The following is a 22,019-nucleotide window of genomic DNA, read 5'->3' as shown; positions in this document are numbered from 1 at the left end:
AGCAGGTTTCTGCCCCTGGGAATACGGTAATTCGCTGTTACGGGCAACACACCCACAGAAATCCGCGTTGCTTTCAAAATGAAAGCGGGCAAGCAGGTTGCCCTCCGTGAGGACAGCCGGAGCTGCTCTCCTCCTGTCCCCCAGCAGGTGCCTCGGGAAGCGCCCAAGGCCCGGACAAACCACTGCTCCTCGTGGTTTGTGGGTCAAGGCCTGGAATCTGGAGATACTGGTGCATTTCTTAATGTACTTGCAATCTGTAAATAAGCCGAGTGCTCTTCAGAATCATGTAAATGTGGTGTGTCCATGATGTCCTGCAGCAGAGTCCGAAATATATGAAGTTCTTCACTGGTTTGGACCTGCCACCTGCTTCAGGCTCCTGTCCTGTGGCAGTGAAGAGCTCGTCCGTGCTCACCTGCTCTCACAGACTCTTGTGCTCTTGCCAGTAGAAACATACAAAAGAGGAGAAGTGTCACATGATGATACACCATAAGTGCCAAAAAATGGAAGAGGGATTTTCAAGATATGTTCCTTATGAAGAAAAAATATAAATAAATACGTGGAGATTTGGCGACTTTTTTGATGCAGATGTGTTAGGGGAATGGAGCTAGAATGGAAGCACTATGCTTCACAGTAATTGTCAATTAAATGGGCCTACCTCTGTTGCTTAGTTTTGTTTATGTATGTGTGGGAGGGGAGAATTAGTGCTGAACTTGAACAAATGAATCTTCTCTTTTATGTAAAAGTTATTTGTGAAACCATTTCAGGATGAGCTACAGGGAGCAATTTTGGATTATGCAACAAGCAAGGAAACAGATGAATATTCAGATGACTTTGAAAGTGATGAAGATGGCATGTTAAATGGTAAAACAAAATTAAATATTTTTCCTTGTGTTCTTCCCTTTCTTAACTCATTACTAGATTGTAGAGAAGCCTTATGTGTCAATATGACTTAGTGTTCCAAGATTTCATATTTTAACAACTTCTAAATCACTGAGTCCTCCTCTGCCAAATTAGCAGCAGAATTCCCAATGAAATCAGTGGAGGTGCCAAGCTGTTAGACCACACATAGTCTGTACTGGTTCTTACAATTGTGGTGCCCAGTTCTCCTCCTTAGCCATGTTGGTTACTTGACACTGGGACGAGACAGGAGTGCACAGTACTGTAAATGAAAATGGACATGGGCAGAGAGAAAGCCAATGGTTTTTTCGTCCTGGTTTCCCCGTCTGGACAATCAGTGAATAAGGGCTGCAGGACATGCTGCAGAGTGTGCTTGCCCAGCAGTGTATGTAAACCAGGAATAGGTTTGATCTGGCTGTTTTTCTTGGAGCAGGATGCATTTTATGTTTGCTAATGTTTATGTTTGGCCAAATTACAAGATTGGCCTAATGACTTGTCTTCCTGCTGGTATAGCACTAAATGCTAAGGAAAATAGGAGTGTTTAATATGATCATGTATTTTTAAAAGGACTTCCTCTGTGGCCTGTTTTTCATTCACACCTGAAACATCTTTTAACAGTTTGTGGGATGCTTTGATTTCCATTTGTTGACAAGATTTAGGGAAAAAAGCTCTCCAGCAGTAAATGCATTACTTTACTATCATGACATTCCTTTGTCACCTTTCTCAAACATTTGAACTCTGAAATTAGGTCAATTAGCAATAATAGGCTAGAGGAAGATAAATATTTATGTTAAGCATGTGAACCTTAGCATTGTAGAAGATACTTCCTTTGAGTATCTTCTAGTAGAGTTTAAATGGGGCAGAAGTGAAGGGAAGGGAGGATGGATTCTAATACCAAACCTGCCCAGCTTTGTTGTTGTTGACTTGCTTCCACTTCCTGTGGCACTGAGACATTTTTTTTTAGAAGGGCTTTAAATTGCATGGCAGAAGAGAATTAATGAGTGAATTTTTTTTTTTGATTGGGTCCATGAAAACAGATGACAGGAAAGGAAGTAGAATAAGGCCATAGTTTGGTGGCTTTGCAGAGATCGGAGGCACAGAAAGAGAAATGCTCAGAAACTAAGGAGGATGTTTTATGAAAAATAGTGTTAGGTTGTAGGTGATACTGCTTCTGTGTCCCGTTTTTTTTCCCACTTGTATCAAATGCAACTTGGTAATATGCTCTTTGCAGGTATTAGGAAAGAACTTGCTGAAAGTAATTCAGATTCTACAAGCACTGAGAAATCTGTTGCTGGGAGTCCTCTCTTGAATGATGATGCTTCCCAAAAAGCAGTAGATTCAGAAAATGAAGCTGCTGATGACTTGAATTTATCCTGTCATGAAAAGAGGCTTCAGCAAATAATGGTTTTAGAAGGTGAAAACATACAGAATGACAGAAAAGATGGTGAAGAAGGATGTTTGGAAGGCCAACATGAGGATAATAACAGAAAATATAATGAAGAGCATTCGGCTGCTGAAGATGTATTGCATGATAATAGTGAAAGTGATGACTTGCCTATTAATGAGCTACATAAAAAAGAAAATCAAGAGGAAAACCAACCAAAAGCAAAGCCTCGGATGCACAAAAAAGGAAAGGCTTCAGCATCAGGTGAAAAGAAAGTGTTTGAATGTTGTTGCTGCTTAGCCATGTTACAATATTTTAAAGCATTTTAATTAGGGTTATTTTCTGTGTTAACAATCATCTGCTTCTAAAAATACACAAACTCTGTCTGCCAGGGGGTAAACTGAACCAGTGTGGGCCAAGAGTAGGAGGTTCCTGTTTGCCTTTTCCTTTCAGAAGATGACAACCAGCTGTTTAGGTCCTTAAAGTTCAGCTCTCCATCAGTGCAATGTGAATGGAAGGTGTGACAGGGCTGCCAAGATGCCTTCTCAGTGTGTGCACGGCACAGAAGGCTGTGTTGACATCATGTCCACAGCATCCATGCACCCTTTAATGGAAGGGCCATTAAACTCCTTTTCTATGACCAGGTGAAGCTGTAATGTAACAGAATGTCAGAAAATCAGCTGTAGCCAAACCATTTGTGAGTGGTAGATGTCTCATTATTTCAAGTGAAACTTCAAATGAGCTTTTACTTCGAAGATACTGACACACTTTGGAGGTATAGTCAAACACATAAACCCCCCAAACTTGTATTTCAGTATCAGAATAGCTAATTCATTTTTAATATGCAAAGCAGAATTTGGAATTCTGCTAATTGACTATATGTGCCAAAAGACTTTGTATTTTTATCTAATTCCTAATATGAGAGGAGTTTGTCCTGTTTGATGTTCAGATAAGTTTATGGCCGGTCATTACCTGTGATGGAATATGATAACTTCGAAATTGGGAGAGCATGATTAAAGGTATTGGCTTCGTTTTTTCTTTCCACTTGATGGCACCAAAGTGCAGACTTTGCACATTCTCTTGAATGTGCAGACAACTCTCTTTCCTGGCTGGTGTGCCTGTGTAGTTTTAGACTAGCGGAAAAGAAGCTGAACTACTCCTTTTCTTCAGTGACAGACTGCAGTATTGGTTATAAATTCAGAATTCTTGTCACCTTGAACTTATCTTCATCCCTGTAAATCTAGGTTAAATTTCTTAGATTATGGGCATTAATGTTCCTTTCTTCAGGTAATTTGCAGTTAATTTGTCATCCAAAAATTCTGTTTTTCTGAAGAATTCCATCGGAAATATGTGGAAGACTTATAATTTGGTTTTACTGGGGCATTTTTTGGCTTCTGTCTGAATTGTTTTACAAATTTAGGTCTCTGCATTTCTGACAGTTGAAATCTGATAAAACTGGTTTTTAAGTCTTATTAATAAAGTGTTCCATAAGTAACAATTTCACCACTTAGGCATACATTCAGATTGAGGTGGTGTTTTCTTTAAATTCCCACTGCAGAATTTTTCAGTTATTCCCTCATGTGTCACACACCCCTGAAAAACACCACACAATGAAAGCAGTATTTGTTACCCAAAGTGTTCACTTGTAGACTTCATTAGAAGTTTGCTGGATGTCAGAAGAGCTCTTGCTGTGATTGCACTGACTCTTGCTTTTGGTTTCTGTACTACAGCCATGAAAGGCAGATGGAAAATTTTGCCTTTGTCTTGCTGCCACATTCTCTAACATTAGTTAAAGCTGCAGTTACTACTCCAGTCTGACATGCAAATACAAGTGAATACTGTTCTTACTAGTATATAGTTCTTAGAAGGGGACATACAGAAAATACATTATACCATATAAAATTTAGTAACAACTTTCATAGATTGACGGTTTTTCTAGAAATGCATTCTGTACAGAAGTAACAGTACTCAGAAACAATGAAGTTCTTGTTAATGTGTCCTCTCAATCTTTTTTCTCCCTTTAGATCAAGATCAGAAGACTGTCAGCACCAGCGACTTGAAACTGGAGGACAGTGGTAGGAAATCCTCTTCTGTGACAGAGCAAATGAGGACCACAGTCTATGAGAAAACAAAGGAATTAGAGCAGCCAACAGCTGACAGTTCAGATGGAATGATGAAAATAGTGGAAGGGCAAATAGTAACTGATACAATGCAGGAGGTATCAGTGAATGATCAATCTGAGCATGGGAAGGCAAAGAACATGTCAAAGAGCTCTGTCAAGGTATTGCTCATACACAGTTTACCATTGTTGGAACAATGTCCTAGAGGCACAATGGAAGGTTTTGTAAAGTTGGTACCTTAAGTGTGTAGAACACTGTCTGTAAAGCTGACAATTTAATATCTGGTTTCTAGAGCTGAGGATCTTACAAATTCTGTATAGCTTTAGGAAAGATTTAAGGAATACCTTTTCCACAAATTATTTAAATCAGATAAAGGTACTGAAATGTGTTTTGCAGCCTTAAGAAAGTACCTTTCTCAAAGTGAAAAAGTCAAATCTCTGTTGTGAGGATAGCTGAACAGCAGTGAGCAGTGTGTGTTGGCAGAGGATGGAATCCATGGTGTGACCTGAATAATGGATAAGATGCAAAGCACTCTATGCTTTATCCTAAAAAGAAAATATGTAGATACATGTAATTATTAAAGCTAAGTATTCAAAAGACTTAAAAGCATTTATAGAATAACCCAGCTGGGTTCTTTTGACTTCTTATTATTTCTAAACTGTTGACTATGTTTTTACATAATACAAATAAAGGTGCCATTCCAAAATGATACAGGCATTATGAAAGTTTGATTGGTTGATTGGTTTTGGGTCTTTTTTGTTTCGTTTTGCTTTGTTCTCTCCTTACTTTCTTACCCTGTACTATACCCTCTCCTTATCAGGGTGTCTTTCTTGCCTATTTTTGTAACATCATGAGACCATGGAATATCTTGACTTGGAAGGGATCCATAAGGGTCCAATTCTCAGTGTCCTTGTTAGCTTGTAAAAACCTGTTTCATCCTGATCTGTTGCTTGAGAAACTCTGTAACTTTACTTTTCCTCTGTGTTTCTTAGAAACTAAGTGAAACAAAGGAGAGAGTTCTACAAAACCCAAATGCTTCTTTATCTGACAGGTAAGAGAAGGATGCCAGGTGTTGGTCTGAGCTGTTTAAGATGCCCTGACGATGCTGCTCCACTCTCATTTTCTGTCAGCATTGTCTTCACTGCTGACAGCCTCTGAGCATCTGTGGAAAACAGTTTAGTGCATGTGGCATGTTGTTATGACCCTTGCTCAGGTTTATGTCAGATCAGACTCCCAGACCTTTTGCCAGTGTCTGTGATGAGTGTGTTACTGGGGTCTTTACAGGCTCTAAGCTGTTTTTTAGCTGAAAGTGTAAGTACTTCATAAACTTACAAGAGGTAAGTTCCTTCTCCTTTTCTTTTCCCCAGTCCCCAGCTAAGCACATCTAAAAAAAGAATCACAGTAACTTTTGGTATGCACTGAAACAAGAGGAACACTACTTGGTATCAGCTACAATAAATGGAAAGGTCATTAATGTGTTTGTGTCCTGGTATTTTCCTAGGTCTACATCTTTTGTGCATTTAAAGAAAAAGGGGAAAGCTGTTCCATCAACTTCACCTGTTTCATCTCAGTATCTGGGATCATTAAAGGTGTTGGAGGATAAATGCATGCTGAAGAAAAGTCCAGAATTGAACAAAGTAGATGATTTAAGGGCAGCTGTTTTTCAGGTAGATTTTTAAAATGAACAAACCAACAAACAAAAATATGAAGGTCCTGATAGAGGGGTCAACACCTCATATTTTCTTGAAATCAGTATTTTTTACTACATTCCTTTCATTGGCTTACAGGTTTAGTAATCCTTTTATTCTGTTGGTTATGCCTTTTCCTCATATTATGAACAAAAAGCTCAATGAAAGGGACATAATATTTTTATATGGTTCATAATTAGTTGTGTCAGACTATTTTCAGGCACACATTTTCCATTATTTCTACTTTATCCTTAATGTAGGTAAGTGTGTACTTTAGGTTGGGTTTGTTTCCTGATATGTTCTATTCAAATGGCATTCAGGAAAAGTGATAACAAATCCTATACTCTTTCCAGAAGAATAATCTATGTAAATTCCTTGTGGAATCTCACAACAATTATTTTCAGGGTTTCAGCAGATTTTTGCTAATCTCTTTGAGAACAGCGCTCGTTAACAGACACTGTTGATATTGGTATGTGTTCTTAATACTTTTTATGGCCCTAGAATAAATTTTAGACTCTCAAATCAATATTTATATTGTCTCTATAGTTTTTAAAAGTAAAATAGTCTTCATTTAGGATTTTTTTCTTTGAGCTGTGTACCAAATACACAGCTAATTCTTGAAAATTTAAGTCTGATTCTGCAGATGGCTCATAACCTTTTATGGCTGCCTCACTTCTCCCAGTAGGATTTTATTCTCTTTAATTACAGGTATTTGCAAGAGAGACAACAAATGTAAATAATATTCCTATATACCACATGATAAGAATCTTTATTCCATTCTTCTATTTCATTTTGATTAATGCTTGAATTTTTTTGGTGTTTCTAGGAAGATGCTTTTTAAAAGATCTTGCAGCTTTTTTTAGATTTTGTAGCTGTGATTTTAGAGCCATAGTTTTTTTTGATCACAATGTTCGTGTGATAACAGCTAAGTCTTCCACATGGGATGCTTATTTAACTAGCACATGGATGAACTAAGAGTAATTTTCATGGTCATTATATTGGTGCTGCTCTTTACTTACACCTTAAAAGGACTTTAAAAATATTTTAATGATTCTTACAGAACTGGTTGGAAAAGAAAAAGCTCCTTCTACTGGAATTAAAGAGAACTGAAAAGGAGAAAGCTGAAATTCTAAGGAACAATACTGAAAAGGTTTGTTTACATTGTTGTTTAAAAAGAAGTTGACAAAATGTGGTTCTTTGAAGTGTGCTTCCTGCCTAAGTGCATCACTCTGCTGTTGTAAGGTATCTGGTTTCCTCCCAATAGCACGAGGTGATGTGAGACAGGAAACGGCATGTCCTGCTTGTTGTGGTTGTGGTCAACAGTGTCTGTCCAGTGCTTCCCTACATTATGTGCTTCCTAGATTAATTTTCAAGTTTGTTTACAAAGACTTTGGGATGCTCAGCTCTTAAGGTGCTAAGCTTTGTTTTGTGCATGAGAACATGAGGCATTTACTCCCTGCCTCAAGATTTGCTTACCTACAGGGGATTGTATTTTGAATAGTATCATTCACATCCTTTGATTTGGCTTTTAGGTATTTAATATGTTTCACTTCTAAGCACTTAACATGTATTTCATATCCTTCTACACGTATTTTGCAGGAGTGGTTCATCTCATTCAATTAAATTAAAAATGGGCATAGAAAAAAACACTGTATATATTTAATTGTAATACTTGCAATGTTGTCAGCAAATCAATGTCTATTTCTTTATTACTCCATTTAGCAATGTTTAAAGCATACTATTTCACTTCGAATTTTATACTGAAATTAATTTATTTCCAATCTAGAAAGAAGCACTTAAAAGAGAAGAATCAATTGCATGTTTTGAAGCCTGGAAAAAAAAGAAGGAGAAAGAAGCAAAGAAGTTAAGTGAAAAAAAGAAGCTTGGTGAACTTGAGGAAAAGACACCAGCAGAACAGAATAAGGAAAAAACAGAAGCAGCACAAGCGGTGATGTGAAATATGTACCTAAATGTGTATTCGAATGTGATTCAGGAGATGGTAAAAAACAATTTTGATTAATCCAGAAAGAGATGGATTTTGAAGAGTTTTTGAAGAAAGCTCTTACTAGGTTCTTTTCTGTCAGAAATATGTAATGTTTACATTTGCAGACAAACAGGCTTCTCTAATTGGAGCCTATTAACCATACATAAAATTAACTTCATCTAAATACGCTAACAATCAACTATTATCTACTGGAATAATAACATTCTTTTTAGGTATAGTGATAAGTACTTCTGAGCAATGCTACAAACAAATATTCCAAAATTAGAATGTGTAGAAATTATAAAAAATAATAATGTAGAATAGACTAGTGGAGTATTGACAGAAAGGTGAGGTGTTGGATTTCTCATGGATGTATGGTTGTCTTTAGGCATTCAAAAAATGGAAAGAAAGAAAAGTGGAATTTTTAAGAGAGCAAAGCAGGAAGGAAAAACAGTCTGAAAGAATGAGGAAGAAGATAGAAGAGGACCTAGTTGCAGAGAAGAGGAGAGTCAGTGTATCAGCAATTGAAAAATGGTACTACTCCACTGTGTTTGCTATATCATAGCTTCCAAAGTGTTGCTTATAAGTGTAATTGCTCTTCTGTGAATGCTTGATGTGCTTGTAATTGGAAGACAATGGAATGCTTGGGATCAGACTCTTCATTCCCAATGGAGAACAAGTATAAGAGTGAAAACAAGCCGTGCAGCTCCCTTCAGTTTATTTATTTAGTTGCTTTCCTCACCAAAAGGACACTAACTGAGCCCAGGCAGAGATACTGCAGCTGAGAAAATTCATTGAGTAGTATTGTGTCTTATGTGGTTATTCTCACGCTTCATTACTAAGCCATAGGAAGGAGGATAAATCTTTAAAGTTTTGTGGAATACAATGTATGAATGCAGATGTAGGAAGAAGGAAATGAGATGTATCTGCTGGAGAAATTCTATATTATTTTTACAAGCCAAGAGTTTTCACAGACAATGTGCAACTCACACTTACCTACAGAAGTTCAGAAGTTTGTTTTTTTTTATGATAATAAGTAAGGGAGAAAGAAGTACAGAGAAGGTGATGCCATAATGGATAAATAGATTCATTTATACCTTGGTGATATATATAAAAATGGACATAGAAGTTTTTAAATACATATTCTCAATCTTTTATTAAAAGTGTAAAATATATTTTTTCACTCAATTTACTTAATTGGTTGCAGATGCAGTATTTAGTCCGTTACATGATGACCCCTTGTTCTTCCCTCTCACTATGCAGGAATAAAAAGAAGGAAGAATATATAAATAAGAAGAAAGTAGAAAAATTCCTGGAGAGAAGAAAGCGACAAATGCAGCAGGAAAAGAAGGAAGAAAAAAGTGAAAAGGCTATGGAGGAGTATGAAAGATGGCTGGTATGTTTGGTTGTTTGGTTTTTTTTTTGCATTTTGTCAAAACCAAAAAGTTTAATGTTGTGTGTAATGAGCGTGAGCACTTGAGTATTGTAATTCTCGTGAGGTGTTGTGCTGTTATGAGAGAGGCCAGATGGTGGCAACATTACATCACTTGTCCCCCAGAATCTGGGAGCAAAACGTTGCTAAAGCACAGTGCACTTGATAACTGGCATACATGGAAAATATATTCTCTCTACCTACATGCCATAGATTTTTCAATTTCAGTTAGTCTTCATTTTTTGCCACTCCATATCAGGAGCAACCATCTCTGAAGGGCCAATTAGCCAGAGCACAAAACCTGCAAAGCCAAACAGCGTTGCCAGCTGCAACAGTCAGTGCGTGTACGTTCAAGGAAGTATTGAAAAGGGAGACTTGGATACCTTACAACTGATAAAAGCACTTGTAATGAGGTTCAAGATGATTTCCATTTGCGAGAAAGGGTGGAACTCTGATGCTCCCAGTTATATTTTTCTCACAGCAGTGTCGCAGTTGTAAGCAGTAAATTAATTCAGTACTCTAGTTCCAACAGTAGGGCAGAGTTTTTTCCTTGCTGCAGAAAGACAAACTAGAAGAGAGATCACTAGTATTCTTAGCACATATTGTTTTCTTACAGGTATGTGACTTGCCAGTTAAAGAACCTGTTTTAATTCCCCACCTTGTGGCACAGTCTTTCTTCATACTGATTGTCAAGGTTTTTTTGGTTAGAAACCTGCTGTCTCTCTTCCTTGTGATTCCTACACGTCTTGTACATATGGTCTCTTTTGCCATTTATAAGAATGGGATCTTGCAACTCAGCTGGATTAAGGTCCTTACAGGAATTCCTTTTTTCTGTCAATAGCTTCTTTTTTTTTTTTTTTTTTTGTGGGAGGGAGAGGCAGATAGATGAGAATTGAGTCAGGCAGCTGTACAGGTGTGGGACAGGTTTAGAAAGGACAATCATCCTTTACTTGGCTAACTCAGAAATATGCAGTTGCACAAAACAGCAAGAGTCTGCATGTTTTCCCTTCTCTCTGTTTCCAAACTTTTTTAGTCTTAGGTTTAGATCTTTGAAGATGTTTGACCTGGTCCCCTGTTGGAATACCTCTCATTTCTGTAACCATTGGTAAGAGCTGTTTTCTCTGGTCCCCATTGTCAAGTGATTTTCAGCTCAGTTTAGCAAATGATTAATATCTGATCTTAGGTTATTTCTTGCTCGGTCAATATTCCTGATTGCCATGGTAGGGAGTATTATGCTTTGAGCAGTAACTAATGCACTGCCCTGGTATGCTCTGCTTACTGCAGCTATCCTAATCAGCTTAGTTGTACCTAAGCATGAATGTTACTTCTCACTGTACATTTGTCTTCCTTGCTGTCCTGGACTCTGTATAAAGGTAAAAAAGTACCCCTATGCTTTGGGAGTGAAAGATGCTGCCTAGCACAGGCTCCCCTGTTCAAATTGTGTGTAAATTCCTGGGGTCATCACTTCACTGGGATTATTAATATAAATTTTAGTAGTTGGAGGAATGACCAGATCTAACTGGATATACATGTGCCTACATGAGAGATAAGCAAGTGTAGGATGGGATAGGTACTGAACTGGTTGGCAAAGGTACCTCTAAAATGATCTCATTTTCAGTGTCTGTGTGCAAGTGTTGACTGCCGTGTCTCATGCCCAGTCTTCACATTTTTACTTTCAGAATTTGTGCTGTCTTTTTGCGGCTTACACACCTTTATTTGAGAAAGCATATTGGGAAATGGCTCTGTCATCATTTTTGGCCAGAATATTGTCTCACTCTGTACAGTTAGAGAAAAAATACAAACCAGTAGTGAACTTCAGGGAACACTGAAAAGTTGTCATTGTATTACCAAGGGAACTAAGATGACATCTGCCTGCAGGTAGATAGGCATCAGATCTGAGGGCAGAATTTGGAAGCCTTTTAAGGGTATTCTTTCAACTAACAGGATTTTGTTTTGAAGGGAAATAAAATAGGAGTAATATAGTGGAAAGTATTCTAGTATGTTTTCATTAACATTCAGCAGAAATAAATGTGTAAATTCATCCTCAGCTTTCCTGAACCAGGTGTTGACCATAATGCATGGATAAAACACATAAAAATCTCCTTGTAGTTCTTCTAAAACAGAAGAAACATTCTGCTCTTGTGTTAATGGAAATTCTGTTGCTTCTGCTTTTAGAGGTCATTGTGTGAATGTTTGATAACATAAGTGCATAGAGAAGATTAATTTTTAAGCCTGAAAATAAATGCCCTGGAAAAGGCTGTTGACACTTGTACAGTACTAACATAAAAAGGATAATCTTCAGATGAGATGCTTTAGTGTTGCCTGGAAATTCAAGCTTCTGATTATTTTGTTTCTTTCCTATCATTTACTTCTTGCTGCTCACCAAGAACTCTTGAAGCCAATCTAGCTTGATAAATGATCATTTTTTACTTACTGCATAATACCAGTGTCTGACACTTGTCAGTAACATCCTATTCTGAGCGGAATGGGGAGAAGAATCACGTAGAAAGTTTATAATGACAGCTCAGTTTAGTTTCCATTATTTCTGAGATCTTAATCTTGGTACCTGTTTACTGTGGATAGAAGTGAGTATCCCAGATAAGTTATGTTGTCCATTTTCTGAGGTAAACATCAACCTACCATGAGCCGATGAGAAGTAAGGCTGCTCTCAAACAGTTCTCAAAGACCAGCAAAGTAATGTTAAAAGCCCTACAAGAAGTTTGACATTTTACCTTGAATTTCAGCATGTGCAATATCTATTTTTGGTAATCTAAAGCTGTTTAAAAACATCAAGAAAGGATGTACTGGATAAGTCTCATTGATTTGTTGCTTTTCTGGGTTAGAAATAGCTGATGTTGGTTATTAATTTCATGTAGGTTAATATGATCTCTCTGAAAATACTTTCTATATTGAAATTTTTATGTCCTGTCCTTGCAATATTTTAAAAATAAGGCTGCTATTGTTACTCCTCTTAAATGTTGTAAGTCTTCTTCAATATATAAAATTCAATTTCTGTGTGGCAGTCATACTGCTAACGTATACTGCAGTCATACTGCTCTTCTCAGAATTTTATAAGTAAAAAATGTAATAATCTTACTAAGCTATTGAGTAGGAAACTTCCACAGAAATCAAGCCATGCAGCTGAGCTGGTCTAGTGTAAGACAAGCTACAATTATTGATTTAGTCTTTGACTGTTTCTGTTACTCTTCTTCAATTAGTGCAAATAACATTTTCCTTATTATTCCATGGAATATTTATATCAGTTATGTCTCATGAGAATTTGAACTGTATTTAGGACTAGAACATAAAAAGCTTGTGTGTGTTGAGACAGGGAGGAGGCCAGTAGGTCTTCACTTCCACTTCAATCTTTTAAAAAACAGTTAAATTAACTCAAGACTCTTTCTTTTCACTGGGATTTATTAATGAAAGTTGGATCTTCAAAGCCAAACATTCAAAACTGAAGCACAGTTAAAAAATCCTAAGCAACTTTTGTTCCCTTCCTGGTATGCTTTATTTTTGGTTTAGTTTTTTCACACATAAATCTGTTGTGCAACATGTATTCACTAGAGAGTGCTTGATAAATGTAAAATATGCACATTTCTTTGTAGCATACAATTCTCTGATACTTGCTAATGCTGCTGCAATAAGTCTTACTTTTAATGAGTTTTCACTTACCTGTCCTGATGGTGTACAATATAATTCTGTGATTATAGATACAGGAGCATGTATCATATATGTATTCCATTAGAGCGTATTCTTCCCAAGCTCATCTGTACTGCTTGACATATCTTGATGTCTTTTTTGAAAAATATCAGTGATAATGCGGACTCCTTTCCTCTTAGGGTACTAAACAGTTCCCTTCAAGAATTTTAGAATATCTTGAATTTGTTCTAAAGACCCAAAGCCACTAGTTGTGTTCAGAGGAAGATCTCTATGGAAGGAGAAAGAAGGCAAAAGTGAAGGATGAGGGGAGTCAGAATGTCACAGTGCTGCAAGCCTAGTTTGCTTCAATTGCTCCATGTGATCCAGAAAGATACAGTTTGTACAAAGAGATGATATTTTTTATTAGACTGTGATGAACTTTTGTATTGCTTATTTTAGCAAAGGGCATTCCTTCTCCATGCAAACCTTGCTTTACTTTTAATCAGCCTTACTAGTAACAACATGAAATTATTGTGTGTTTGTTTAGCTAGACCAGATGTTCCTAACTGAATTGTTTCTTCAGATTTTTGTTGACAACAAGCTAAAGGGCACAGATTACAATCATATTGATAGGGTTGATATTTCAGTGTGTTGCTTTGGTTTTTAAGGTTTTTGGACACATTAGTAGTTTGACTGCTGTGTATGCGTAAAACAGGAGGAAACTTCCACTCAAACTCCCTTTTTTACAGTAATGCTTCCACACCCATTTCCCAGTCTATTCCCTCAGCCACAGTTACCTCACTATTCCTCTGCTCACATATGAGTAGCAGGCAGACACTCCCAGCATCTTGGGAATTTGTGGATATACAGAGGGATAGGATCATGGGTTATATGAAAGTAACAGTAAATTATACTCTGGTCTATAATGTCAACCTTGGTTCCACCAAGAGAAAAACTACTTTTAAGTCAGTAAGAAATGTGCACGAGTATGCACCACAAACCTGCAAGTATGATTACAAAGAAAATTTGCACCCATCGAGAGCTCACCAGTGTACTAAATTGCTAGTGCAGATGCACCTTTAGATGCTGGTCCTCCTGAGGGTGAAATGGCAGGCATCCTTGCAAAGAAGAATGCTTATTTCCTGTAGAATAGAACTGATTAAAAAGTAAAAAATAATTATAAATAATTACAACTTAACTTTTGAATGACAGGTCTCTTGAAAATCATTAGTTAATGAGACACAAAAAGAGTGTTGCAAGTATCTTCTTATCCCTCATCATCCTAGTTGGCCCATTGCTGTTTGAAAGAATAGAAAATAGAATTAGAATCTTGCAGTGCTTATAAGTTAGATAGATATTTGTTTAAAATTAAATTATTTATTACCAGTTTGTTCTAGTACATAGGAAGTGTGATTTAATAAGTATAGAAAGTTACAATGATGCATCAATCTTCTCATTATATAAACAAGAACAACATATTTTGCATTGTGATTTAGGTATCCTCTAAAGGACGTTCTTAAGAAGTAATTAATATGAGACTAATTACATACAAGACCAATACAGTGCCTAATCCACTAGGCCTTGTGTTGGGCTTTTTGTTTAGACAGTACACAAACCCTGCCATCCTTGAGACAGTCACCAAAATTGTAAATGACACCCAATGTGCAGCCTCTTGTGTTGCACTGTGCAATGTCTGTGACTGAACTTCTAAAAGGGATGCACCGAGCTCCAAAAGGCAAATTTCTATTGCATGTTTACTTTTCACTTTACACAAGAAAGGCATAATAATAATTGTGACTTTCCTGTTAGTGGAGTTGTTGTTTGGGGGGCAGGGGGAGTGTTGTGGTTTTGGTTTGGGCTCTTTTTGACACATCTTTTTTATTCTCAGGAAAACAAAATTAGGAGAGAACACCTTGAGAAGATCCAAAAGAAGTTTCAGGCTGTCCATGGGAATGAAGTGAGTCCTCCCTGGAGGCCACCTGGCAAAGTCACATATTCTAGTAATTACTGAGCAGATTATTGCCTTCCAGAAGAACAAAGTTCTGTCAATAACCAGTCACTCTTTTGTTACTAGTTGATTTTCACGGAATCCTTTATAGGTGTTACATTCTTTATAGGTGTTACATTCTTTCTTTTTAATTTATTTTATCTCTGCAATTTAAATAAACCTGTTGCTCATTTTCATTGCTTTAGAGAATGTAATAATTGTTCTAATTCTGTATTTAACTTAGTTTTGCTAAATTCCATGTTATTTCATACCTTTTTGGTGAAAATGTATGTCCAGGATACATAAGGCTAGACTCTGGCATTTTTTTCATCCGATACGTAGAAGAATGGTTATTTTTTATTAGACCACACTATTGAGGAGTTAAGTCTTGAAGAAATTATTTGAGGAGGCAGTGGGATGGGGATGATGGGCAAGGAGATGTTGGCTCTCTTGTGGTGGTTGAAGACAAAAGGCTAAGAAGTATGGAAGGAGAATGTCATTTTCATACATTAAGATACAAGATACAGTGAAAATAAGATTATGTTACATTATGAAATATAAATATAGCTCTTAAATTAAAACTGCATCTAGCAGAAGCAAGATTTCATGGGGCAAAAAATGGTCAACCAGGTGGTGGTACAGAAGAATTAAACTGGAATCCATATAGTGTAAAATGATCTAGGACCAAGTAAGAATGTAGCTGTTAATTCCACTTTAGGTCTTCATATACATTCCATAGATTTCCTGCCATTATAGGAATACAGGAAGCAGCAGTTTTAAAGGCATGTGCACAGAAAATCTTACATCAGAACTGCAAGGACAGAACAGTGGCATGCTTATAACGCAGCCTTAGAAACAGAAAATTATTTTTTCAGAACGTAATTTAAAGACTTCTGTGGTTGCTTTTTATGATCAAGTAAATCCTCCCCAAACACATTTTCATCACTACTAATGATGTAGCTGCTGTAGTAAATTACTAAAATGCCTTCTTTTATTTTCCTTTTGTTTTTTTGGCTATTTGCCTCACTATTTTGGAAGCAATGGCAAGACTATGTGTTTTTAGAGATCTTCAAATCCCTTGTTTGCTTGCTGTCTAAACTAAGCTGTTACTTGTGGTTTTGTTTTCTTATTTGAATTTGCATAATCAGTTCAGATGTGCTCCTCAAATATTTTTTCTTTTCAACAAAAGAAAGCAACACCAGCATCACCAACAAAGAAGTAAAAAAAACCCCATAGTCTTTAATTTATTGATATATTTTCTCAAATGAAAATCTTGCTCCTGTTTAGACTGGCAGCCTCCTTCAGAAGTAAAAGAAGCATTTGAGAAGTGGACTTGTCTTTTTCACTAGACTTCTGTCCTCTTCATAAATCTCTGAGATAGTCCTTAATTCTGATTTCATGGAACACTGGGGCATCTCCTCAGAAGAGAAAACCACAAGTCAGGCAAACAGATGAATTTCTTTAGTTTCCTGATGTTTCTTTCTTGTGTTTTTGCATTTTAGTGAGAGCCACTGAGGATTTAGAGCAGTTTGTTTGGGCCATAATGGTTTCTATTACCAGAGTGCTGTTGAGATGAAATTTGTTGCTGGTATGTATGTGCAAGGAAAATCAGAATGGTATCTGTTCTGTCTCAATGTTCAATACGGTTCTGTTCTTTATTGTTAGTCTGAACTCTACTCTGTGAATTCCCAATTCAGACCTTTTGCAAAGTTTATGACAGGCATAAGCAGGTGCTAGAAAGCAAAAAGCTAAGATACATTTGTTAGAACAGTACGTAATTACTGTCATTATCTTAGTTCATATCAATAAACAAAAGTAGAGGGAGGCTTGCAAAATGTACAGTATTTATGTTGCATATGGTCTACTGACAGTGTCAAGAAGTATTTGCTAACCTTGAGAATAATGGTGAAGGTTCACCAGCAGTTGTGCTGGATTTGTGTACAGCCAAATCATCTGAATGGTCAGATTTGATCCATTGGGAGGAGTCCTTGCAGATCTAAAACAGCTTCTAGGTGATGAAGTAATTTTATTGCAGGATCAGGTTTGAGTATATTGCCTGGTATTTTACCTTGCATGGCTCAACTTCCAGTTGCCTTTCATGCATCTTGCTCGTGGTAGCCCTGGTACACACTGGGGTTTTTTAGCAGGTCTCTGCCGGTTCTGCGTCTTCCTTTTAGTTCTCTTTCTTCCTCAAAAGATGATTGTACTGGACCTGGATTTTATTCTTTTATTTGTTTCTAGCCTTCTGTCACTGGGCTGCTCCTCCATAAATACGTGGATAGAACTGTGTTTTCCACTGAAGAGTCTGAAGAGAAGCCAGGGACTTTAATGGCACCCATCCTTTGATTATATACAGTCTGCAGGTAATGCACCCTTGATCTCTTCCAGTGGACCCTAATGACAGTAGTGACCTTTTTGCCACATCTGTGAGACTCGTGTTTATACTGAGTCACCTCTGGAGTGCTGAACTTCTGGGTAGGGCAGTATTCCTACAGGTTTTTGCTAAGCTCATCTTCTGTCATTTGGGAGGAGGAGGAGATTGGTCAAGAAGGAGAGGGGGCAGGAGGGGGACTGGAGCTTTCAGAAGCACCCTGAGGCCTGCAGTCCGCTCTTGCAGAGTCCCTGGAGTCTGGTTGTGTTCCTAGGACCTTTGTGGTTCTTTCAGGCAGACTACAGCAGTACCCACACAGTGCAGTGTTGCAGTGCATTGCATTACCATAGAAGTTCCCAGTTAAGGGATTCTGCACATTAGCTTTTTGCAAAGATCCAGTAAATCCAGATTTTTATCTGGAATAAACCAGTCTGTAGCACAGATACTGCAGATAAGTGAATACAGGGCTTTCATAAGCTCCAGGTCTGGCTCTGGCTGTTCCCTTGTGGTAGGTCAGGCATTTTTCCCAGCAGTAGTGGCATCACAGTGACAGTATTGGCATCCAAAGAGAAAGAATCTACTGCTAACAGAAACTTTAAAGAAGCTGAAAAGATGCCCAGCCAGAGCAGCTTCAGTGGCCCACGTAAGAGGTAAAATAACAGATGGCAGCAGGAGAGATGGGAACTGCATTACCGGCAGAATGCAACAGAATTGCCAATTCAAAAGTGGCACACTCTGATTTTATGAGAAAAAGACTGAATTTCTTCATGCCTTTAGATTGGGGTAGTGGTGTTCAGTGTTAGTGCTCTGGGCTTTTAGCACTTGGAGCCTTGAATTTGGGTTTAGTCTGTGAAGAAACTCCAACTACAGTATCATGGGAGGATGAAATTTGTGTCAGGCACCAGAGTTTACTGTGCAACAGACCTGGAGAGTCTGAGACAAGCCAGCCTGTGAGGCGATCATCTGGACCTTTATTTTTGCAGTGTCCAGCTAGAGGAAGCAAGGAAGGTCCCTCTGCTGACAGGCTGTACTTGAGGGCTGCAAATGAAAAGTGTGGTAGAATTAGTGGCAGAGATAGAAAAGAGTTTGTCAGGTGCCTGTTCCTGAACTGAATGCTGCATCCTTTAAGCCTTTATATAACTGCAGAAGGTTTTGACAGAAGGCAGAAGTGAGAGGGTGTTGGGGACATCTTTCAGAAGAATGAGCAGTAATTCACATAAATGCACAACTTTTCAATTAGGAAAACATGCTGAAGTCTGTAGAGAAGGGAAAACAGTTGACATGTACAACTTTCCTAATAAAATTTGGGGGGTTTTATCTAATGTTACACTATAGAAACTTGAACATGTTACAGCATGACACAAGTATCATAGAAGAATTAGAGCTGAGAAATATAAACATATGTACAGTAATATATAAGAATGTACATGTATCTGTATAGATCCTATCTGTATGTTTATTCATGACAGAGGGAAAATATTTTGTATTTAATAAAGTATATTATATTCTGTATTTAATAAAGTATACTAGCTTCAATGTTTTCATCAGATCTAAGGATACAAATCTTTATTTAAAACTTTAATACATTAAAATTAACTGGTCAGTGTCTCTAAGCAAAAGCTATTCTTTCATCATTGTTAACATAAGTAGGTAGGAAACTGTATCCCACTGAAGTCGAGTTTCTACAGCACTCCAGCTCTCTGCTCCAGCTCCCTGACACTCCTGCTTGCTGACACACCAGTGCAAACATTCATTTAAGGAACATAGTTTCTAAACCATAACCTAGAAGAAGGTTAGGATCTCAAATTTTTTTCCAAAGTATTAAGTTGCTGCATTTGTGCACTAAAGGCTCAGGCTGATGATAAATGATTTTCTGTTTCAAGTCTCTCATTCTGGGTAAGAAAAATGTATGCTGTTTACCATGGTATCTCTTTTTTCTTTTATATCCACAAAATATGAGATCATCTTTCCTGGTCTGTGTATCATGGACTGCTGTGTTTCACTTGGTTAATTATGTATTTAACTGAGTTACTTGACTCAAACTAACAGGGATACTTTTCTGGGCTGTGAACGCTGATGGCAGTCTTGGCTGCCCATCAAACCTGGACTTGCTCCAGCGTGTCTGTATTTTTCTTGCTCTGGGGAGCCCAAAACTGAACATGATGCTCCAGATGCAGTCTCACTCCCAGCTACAGTCTCACACATGCCAAGCAGAGAGGAACAATCCCTTCCATGAGCCTGCTGAGAACACTCTTACTGCTATAGCCCACAATGCCATTGGCATTCCTTGCTGTGAGAGCCCATGGCTGGCTTATGCTCTGCTGCTTCTCCTCTGGCACCCTTAGGTACTTTCCTGCAAAGCTGCTTTTTGACCACTGGGGCTCAGGCTCTGCCGCTGTTGGCATGAGGTTATTTATATGCAGGACTTATTTTGTCTTTGTTGACCTTAAAAGTTCCCACCACCCCCTTCTCCTGCTTCCTTGGAAACACCCTGCTTGGCTCCATGGATTTGGTTATGTCCATGTAACTGAAGTGCTCCTCTCTTCAGTGCTTCAGTGCTTGAGGCTAGACCTCGACAGTAAAAAAAAAAAAAAAGGCAAAAAAGGACATTAAGCACCTCAGCTGTTTCCATGTCCTGTGTCATTAGGTCACCTGGCCCCTGAGGAGCAGGATCACATTTTTCTTCTACTGCCTGTGTACTTCCAGAAGCACCTTCTGTTGCCCTTTGAGTCCCGTATGAGCTTTAACTCTTGCTCAGCTTTGGCTTTAGTAAATTCTTCCATGTTCACTCAAGTAATGTCTCTGTTTTGTGCCTGGGTGGCAAGCACTGTCCACCATCTCTGTGCTTGCCTACTTTCTGAACTCCAGCAGTTCAGTTCATGAACAGTGCCTGTTCATGCACACTGGCTGCCTGCCACACTTGCTTGATTGCCCACATGTCAAATGGACTTCTCTTGTGCCTTGATGGGGATGTCAATGAAGGTCAACTAACACTCCTGGGTGCCTTTGCTTCCCAGGGCAGCCTCCTGTGAGGTCCTGCCAAACAGATCCCTGAACAACCCATCATGTTCCTTCCTCAAGGCCAAGGTTGTGGTTCTATTTCCTTGGCTGCTTCTCACCTGATTAAAAGTTTCACATTCTCAGACTCACAGCAGCCAGGCGGTCATCAGCTTTCACAGCCCAGACTAGTTCATCCCTGTAACCATCCATTAGCTACGGTTGAGTTCCAAGCACCTCTTAGGGCATTAGCACTTCCACCTTCAGATTTCTAATGACCTGCTGGCTTTTAAAAAACAATTTCTAAGATTTTAATAACATTTATTAGATAGATTTTCCCCTAATGGATAATAAAGTAATTGCAAAATTCTTACCTGATTATTTCAGCCTGGGGCATGGAGAAGTCTGCTCTTACTAGCAGGCTGCATTCAGGCAGTTGAGCTGTTTTCAACATGGCACATAATTTTAGCACCTACACTCAGAGGGAAAGTTCTACTAAAAGCTCTTAGTACTGCAAGGTATTTTTCTCTTTTACTACTATTTCCTTTATGAATGCTCTTCCTCTGTGATGCTTTTATTTCTGGATAGCTTCAGACTACAAGAATTGAAAGTTTTTCATATAATTTTTCATTTAAGGAAGCAGCAAGAACTCCCATCATATGTTAATCATTTTTCAGGAATAGAAATACAAAATGAATATGTTCGTGTTCATTAATATAAACTGGGCTGTCTGGTGCTTGAGGATAGCAAGGAGGATAACGTTTACCGGCATCAATAACTTTCAGCATTTAACTATTGTAACGTCCAGGTGGAGCATCAGTATTAACAATAAAACCCTGGTTAACTTTTATTTTTCTTTGTGCCTTTTAACATGCTGTAATGCACTGAGCACCCATTCCCATGTGCTGCTTTCTAACCAAACAATTAAGGAAAAACAACGGGAAAAAAAAGAGAGAAAGGGAAAATATTTTAGCTGTCCTGTATCTATTTCACTTTCTTGAAGAAGCATCTGGGGAATCATTGCAAATAAATGACACTTTGGGAAAAAACTTTCTTAGCTACCCTGAATTCCTCTATGCTTCTTAGCACATCTAATACTGAAGTATAATGAGGATATGCAGAGGTGATTTAGCACTGAGCCTAGCTGCTGGACTATGTTCTTAGTTGAAATGGGAGCCAGAAAGATTATGTTGCAAAAGATCAGCAAGCAAAATGAATAGAAGTGAGAAAATAGAAGCAAATGGTACTGTCATTGTTAAATTTATCATTTGTAGAAACATCAGTGGTTATGAACATGCTGCTGGATGGTGCACAAGAAAAATGTAGAGATGACTTGCCACAGAAGGCCCCCCATCCCAGAAAATATGTAAAGAGATTTAGTTAAAAGCACAAGGAGAATGAGGAAGGCAGTATCACTTGCTGAACAGCAGCTGTGGTACAATTGTATCAACAGCTCCTGGCAGTTTGGTTTCACAGTCCACCAGCTACTGTCCTTGTTTGCTATCTTGCCTTCAGCA

At 38.0% G+C, this 22,019-nt stretch overlaps 1 protein-coding gene across 2 annotated transcripts in view; it reads left to right on the top strand.

Annotated features, from left to right (window-relative positions):
• Positions 1-21,352, top strand: part of MAP9 (microtubule associated protein 9) — a 97,245-nt gene extending 75,893 nt beyond the window's left edge. The window contains exons 3-12 of one of the 2 annotated variants that reach the window (XM_017736853.1): positions 744-861; positions 2,129-2,545; positions 4,306-4,562; positions 5,394-5,452; positions 5,903-6,068; positions 7,150-7,239; positions 7,876-8,037; positions 8,462-8,607; positions 9,337-9,469; positions 15,036-21,352. In XM_017736853.1, coding sequence (XP_017592342.1) covers positions 852-861; positions 2,129-2,545; positions 4,306-4,562; positions 5,394-5,452; positions 5,903-6,068; positions 7,150-7,239; positions 7,876-8,037; positions 8,462-8,607; positions 9,337-9,469; positions 15,036-15,158 — 1,563 coding nt within the window. In that variant the 5' untranslated portion in view covers positions 744-851 and the 3' untranslated portion in view covers positions 15,159-21,352. Of the gene's footprint in view, positions 1-138; positions 862-2,128; positions 2,546-4,305; positions 4,563-5,393; positions 5,453-5,902; positions 6,069-7,149; positions 7,240-7,875; positions 8,038-8,461; positions 8,608-9,336; positions 9,470-15,035 lie in introns of those variants that run through there. The other variant, XM_017736852.1, reaches the window with a different exon arrangement.
• The last annotated feature ends 667 nt before the right edge of the window (positions 21,353-22,019 follow it).

This window comes from Corvus brachyrhynchos, unplaced genomic scaffold, assembly GCF_000691975.1.
Source record: "Corvus brachyrhynchos isolate BGI_N302 unplaced genomic scaffold, ASM69197v1 scaffold175, whole genome shotgun sequence".
NCBI lineage: Eukaryota > Metazoa > Chordata > Aves > Passeriformes > Corvidae > Corvus > Corvus brachyrhynchos.
Note: the sequence above shows the minus strand (reverse complement) of the source record. Positions and strands in the feature narration are given on the sequence as shown.